The sequence below is a fragment of the Crocuta crocuta genome, unplaced genomic scaffold (assembly GCF_008692635.1).
Source record: "Crocuta crocuta isolate KB4526 unplaced genomic scaffold, BGI_CrCroc_1.0 scaffold235, whole genome shotgun sequence".
Classification (NCBI taxonomy): domain Eukaryota; kingdom Metazoa; phylum Chordata; class Mammalia; order Carnivora; family Hyaenidae; genus Crocuta; species Crocuta crocuta.
Window position 1 is genome coordinate 6,232,692 of NW_027531285.1, and position 6,107 is coordinate 6,238,798.

The 6,107-nt window shown below is 35.4% G+C and overlaps 1 protein-coding gene across 2 annotated transcripts in view; it reads left to right on the plus strand.

Moving 5' to 3' along the window:
• The window catches only part of DECR1 (2,4-dienoyl-CoA reductase 1), a 48,223-nt gene extending 42,116 nt beyond the window's left edge, over positions 1-6,107 (plus strand). For both annotated transcript variants that reach the window (XM_077771252.1, XM_077771253.1), the window contains exons 7-10: positions 3,119-3,191; positions 5,194-5,340; positions 5,791-5,853; positions 5,954-6,107. In XM_077771252.1, coding sequence (XP_077627378.1) covers positions 3,119-3,191; positions 5,194-5,340; positions 5,791-5,853; positions 5,954-6,013 — 343 coding nt within the window. In that variant the 3' untranslated portion in view covers positions 6,014-6,107. The remainder of the gene's footprint in view (positions 1-3,118; positions 3,192-5,193; positions 5,341-5,790; positions 5,854-5,953) is intronic.

A 6,107-nucleotide genomic window follows, 5' to 3' on the forward strand; every position in this document is an offset into this window, starting at 1 on the left:
AAAAAAAAAAAAGAGTCTCTCTCTCTCTCTGTCTGTCTCATCCCCCATCCCCTTCCCTGCCCTATCATGTATGCATGCTCTCTCTCTCAAAAAATTTTTTTGTTTTGTTGGGACCTTTGGTTTTGTTAGAGAATTCAATTTCATGTCCTTTAAGGTCTATAATTCTGTGCTGCTTGTTCTTTTGTTTTGTTTTCTATTACTGCATAGTGTATTGCATGAAATAGATGCTCAGTAAATGTGTACTTCCTCTCCAGCCTGCATTCCCATCAATCTTCTTCTTACGCTTTATAGTACATGGTCCTACTGAATAAGGCCTTGTAAGTCCCCAAATACTGCATGTTGTTTGTGTCTTCGTCCTTTACTTTACTCATACTGGCCCATGTGCCTGGGCTATCTTTTTTTTTTTTTTTTTTCCCCATCCTACGCTTTGTTATCTGCCATCCTCTTTTCCTGCCCCTTACCTCTAACCATAAACTCCTACTCCTTCTTCAGGTGTCACCTCAAATATCACCTCCTCCAGGAAGCCTTTTTTCTCACTCTCAGTAGACTTATGTACTTTTTCCTTTAAGCAGCCATGGCACACTTTACATAGTTCCCAGGAGAGTAACTACTTTATGAGGTAACTAAGCTCACTTCTCTTGAGAGAGTAGGACTGCTCTCTTGAGAGCAGGGCCTGCCTTTCTGCGGGGGTAAATAACACTTACAAAGTGTTATTAACTCACAGTAATCACAGGATAAATATCTGTTGATTTAATAACAATATGGCTAACATATAATGAGTATATTGTGCTTAGTTATCATTTTAACATGCAAGATGAGCTAATGAGGTGGATTTCTTATCATGTTACAGTAGTTCTTCAGAATATAAGCTAATTTAATGAGATCCAGGACTGGAGAAAGTGTATCTGTTACACACATCCAAGCAGAGATTGGATGGCTTTTCCTCTAGACAGCTTTCCTTAATAGGTTGCTCAGTTTTTCACAGGAAGCTATAAACTTTGCTCGGCTCAGTAATTCTGTTAGGACATTAAGTTACTACTTTCCTAGCAATTTGGGGCAGATGCACTACAAGTACATGCCTAGGGTAGGTATGGTCATGAATTCTGTCAAAAGCATCACTCAGGAAAGCAAGTTTTATGTATGATTTACCCGAAAGAGATGCAGTCCACCCATTCTCTAAAAGTACCCATGGATTAAGACAGATTAACAGACTGTGCTCGGAGCACACACACCCTTCCTTACCTCCCTCCCCTACAGAATGACTTTTGCTTAATTGGTGTTTGTGAGATTTTCTTTTTAATGTTTGTTCATTCATTATGAGAAACAGAGCATACGTGGGAGGGGCAGAGAGAGGGAGAGACAGAATCCTAAACAGGCTCCACACCCTGTCAGCCCAGAACCTGACTCAGGGCTCAGTCTCATGAATGGAACCATGAAATCATGACCTGAGCCAAAATCAAGAGTGAGACGCTTAACCAACTGAGCCACCCAGGTACCGCCTGAATTGGCTTTTGAAGTGATCTTGTTAGGTCATGTTAAGTGAGATCTTGTAGTTCCATAAGACTTATCTCATTGTATCTATTGCAAGTATACAGTATTGTATTATTGTATTACACAATTTTCATTTTAGAAGTCTTCTTGAAAAATATTTTTCATATATATTTATTTAAATCAGGAGAAATTGTGCTTTTCCTGAGAGATTAGTTTCCCTTTTCCTTATGGGCACTGCAAAGTGTGTAACTGATTAGGTTTCCTTTCTGCATAGTGTCATGGAAAGAATGGATGCAAATTTGTGACTTCCGTATTGTGATTTTATAGAATGCCACAGAACAGTAAGATATTAGCTCCATTCTTCATTCCTTTGTGTTTCCTTATCATTTTTTCTCTTCATTCCTTCTTTCCTGCCTTCTTTTCTCTCTTTTTTTTCCTTCAAATAATTTTATCTTCCTTCTTTGCATTATTTATATATTTTTAAAATTGTTACTCTAAGTCATTTTTTAAAACTATATTAAGTATATATACACACATATGTACATATGAATGTAAATTCCTAAAATGAGTTTAGATAATCAAAGCTAAGACCTGTCTATCAAGTAGGCTTTTTAAAACAGATTGCTTCAAGTTTCCCTGTTTTCTATTATTGTCATATTTTGCTTCATACCATTTAGTAAGATTTTGTTAGATTCCTATTTCCTTTTGAGTCCCATTCAACAATTATATTAAAGCCTCATTTAACATGGGTGTGGTTAATATTTTATATCTTTGTAACTCATCTCTTACTTAAAAGCACTTGTGATGTTGCATACATTGTAATCCAGTGGACTATACACAAGTAAAGCTATATTGGACTTTGTACATGTAGGATTGAACTCCAGAAAATATGGAGGCTTGATTCTTTTACTTTTTATGGTAAATTATGATGCTTACTCTAATAATGTATTTTGATATTGGACTTAGTTCTAAAATGTAAATGGTAGGTGGTATAACATAAAATGACCTTAAGGAAGGACACTAAAATATAAATGTGGTAGAGTTCACTCCCTAAGAAAAGAAAAAAAAAAAAAAACTCAAGGCAACCTGTTTATACGCATACGTGACAGCATCCCTCATGACCTTGTAACATGAGACCACTTAGTCAGACTGCATGTTTCTAGGTTACCATATGTGGGAGACAAAGAACTAAAAAATATATATATCTATATATATATATAAAGAAACCTATTTCACGTGATGTTCGGGGCTCAGTTTTTCAGGTACAAACCCAACTGAGCGGTGCTGGCATGAATAACCTTGCTTCCTGGAAAGAAAAGCCTCGGTGTCACTACTCTCTGTGCGAGAATCCTGCTACATAAATAGTAGCTATCACAACAGAGTGATTAAAGGCACAAACTCTGGAGCCAGATTTCTTAAAGTTGATTTACTGGCTATATGACCCAGAGCAAGTGATTTTACCTCTCTGTGCCTCAGTTTCCTTGTCTGTAATATGGAGAATAATAATAATACCTACTTGGGGTTGTAGTCCCTGGCATGTAGTAAGTATGCCGTGAGTCATGGTTATTAGTATTTTTAACATATAGTATGGGATTTTAGAATCTATGTTGTTTATTTTTATTTTTAGATCTCTTGCAGCTGAATGGGGTAGATATGGACTACGATTCAATGTGATTCAACCGGGGCCTATAAAAACAAAAGTAAGTTTTAGTTTGCCTATTATCTCATTTTGAATGAGGAAGGAATGAAATATTGACAGAAATATTCTGATGGTTGTGTGCAGGACTTGTCAGAATATCTGATTTTGGAGCCGTATGGTAGAGAAGAGGGTTTTGCCATTATCCAGTATAAATAAGGAGGACAGGAATACAGCAGCTATTTAATTTCTTGATAAGACTTATTTCAGTGTCTTAATCTTCTGGGATCTTTTGTGCCATCAATTTTGGTATTTTGTCTCATTTGTTTCAGTGATCTGTTATTACCCTATATTTCTTAATCTTCACCACATTTTAAGGATTCTTACTTTAAGTGACATGTGTTTTTTTGTTGTTTTTTTTTTAGTTCCTGGAAATGGAAGTATATTTTTATTTTAAGAGATGTTCTAGAAGGTTCTCTGCTCTTGCTATAAGTAGCATTTTCTTTGACTCACATCTGTATCTTTCAAACACTCAATTATGCATGTCATTTGACTCCAATGTCTCTGATTACAAATCTTTCTGATGGCATGCATTTCACCTATAAATAATCAGTACAGATACTCACCATAACTCATAATGATCACTAGTACTGTTACAGTTGCTCACACTGCCCCAGATAACTTCACTCTCATTTTGTTTTCATGTAAAGCAAGAATTTACAGTACTATATAGCTGGCATATAGCTCTGAAAGTCTCAGTGAAGTGTGATCACTTATTTCAGTTGTATAAATAAATACTTTAGAATATAATGCTAGGGAGCATTTGGGTTATAGGTATTTCTGGGTATTAAATATCATCATGGAAATGGCTATACTAGGTTATTTAGCAGCTTGAAGGGTGGAAAATGGAAAGAACTATCTGAGTGACTGAAACTTGATTGACTATCTTGTTTGACACTTTAGTAATAAAGAAACTAATACAGTTATTGGAAAAACAACTCAAAAGCATATATTAAAACACATGATTGAGGGCAGCACTGTGCTGAGCACTGTCTGAAGAAAACTCTGCAGTCACAGAAGGTTCTTTTTAGGACCTCAATATCTAGAAAAGATCACCTGCATTTTATTTATTTAACATATATTGAGTGTCTGCTGTATGCAAAGGTGCTGAGAAAGATACAAAAACATTTGTATCAGTGAGTCCTTGCCATCAGGAAGCTTACAGTGTAGCAGTAGAAGTTGTACACAGATTAACAAGTGTGTAGTTTTAAAGAGATTAAAAGAAAATTGAAGTATAGGAACTTGGTAGCAAGTACTGATACAGCACTGGTTCATACGCACCCAGGGAGAGCTGGAGGGCTCACAGGAGTGAGTCTCCTGAGAGCCTGCTCTGTCCCATTCCTGATTTATTGAGGAAAGCTGTCACCTAGACTTCCAACCATTGGTACAGAGAAATCCAGTCTTTCATTCATTTTTTTTTAATCTATGCACATACAAACTTCATATGTACCTTCATAGCATTAACAGAAGGCAGACATTGTTTGGCAAATTTAGTTATTTTTTTCTTTAAGATCTACTTGAATTTAATATTCCTACATACTTGTTTTCTTCCTTTCCAATTATTTTGAGAAGAAAGGAGAAGACAAGGAATTTCCTCCTAAAGGTTTCTCACTTGAGGCACTTTTTGATTACTACATCAAATAATATCACTACTATATCTACCATATTGGACTTGTACATACTTCAGAGTACTTTCATATACATTTTCTCATTTGATTCTTTAACAGTTTTGTGAGGTAACTAATGACAGGTATCCTCATTTTATGGATGAAGAAAACTAAGGTAAAAAGGTTATATTTTCTGGTATTTTTTAGGTCATTATAAGGTAAAATGTTTTGAGTTAAAATGAATATGGAAGAATTTGGGAATATTCTCTGTTGTTTACAAGGCCTAAGGTATGAACAGGCTGCCATAGTAATATTACATTTTTTACAAACTATTTTCTCCAATAGGAAAGAAGTTGCATTAACAAAAAATGCAACCTAACTATTTTCTCAATTTCTAAGGGTGCCTTTAGCCGTCTTGACCCAACTGGAGAATTTGAGAAAGAAATGATTGACAGAATTCCCTGTGGTCGGCTAGGAACCGTAGAAGAACTTGCAAATCTTGCGGCTTTCCTTTGTAGTGATTATGCTTCTTGGATTAATGGGGCAGTAAGTATTATTTCTCTTAGCTTTGTAGGGAGGTGGATTTGGGGTAGGGAGGCGTACTGTGGAACCAGTTCTGACAATATTGAATATAAATATGGTTTAAAATATTTATTTAGCTGTAAATAATATGAAAGATTAATATAGATTGTTTAGCCTATGGAATTTTTTCATGGCTAAATTAATTTTATTAAATGCAAATTACCCCAGAAGACATGCCTTTAAGATGATTTTTAACATCAGGTAGAATTTGAAATTGTGGGGATGGGGAAGAAAGGATTCTAAAATGAGTTAATAAGATTAGGTTTAATCATCACTTTTGTCTTCAGAATTTGGGCTTTGATTGACAGTCTCAAGGAAATATTCCATCCAATCAAGATGGGAGAATGTTTAATTATTCAGAAACTTTTTAAAAGGAGTTCGTTTCAGCATCTTTGCTATTTTTTTTATTTTCAGGTCATTAGATTTGATGGTGGAGAGGAAGTATTTATTTCAGGGGAATTCAACAGTCTGAGGAAGGTAATGCCATTTTGTGAACATAACATAATATTAGCAGCTAAGATACTAAGCTTTAAAAGCATGCAAGAACCACATTAAGCTGGCTTTCTGTTTGTATTAGGTCACCAAGGAGCAGTGGGACATAATAGAAGGACTCATCAGGAAGACAAAAGGCTCCTAAGACCACACTGGCCTTCATCTTAGTTACAGTGGAAATGATACAGTCTATGATCTTTTGAGTATTTTCAAGTCTAATAAATTGTTAATGGAACAAA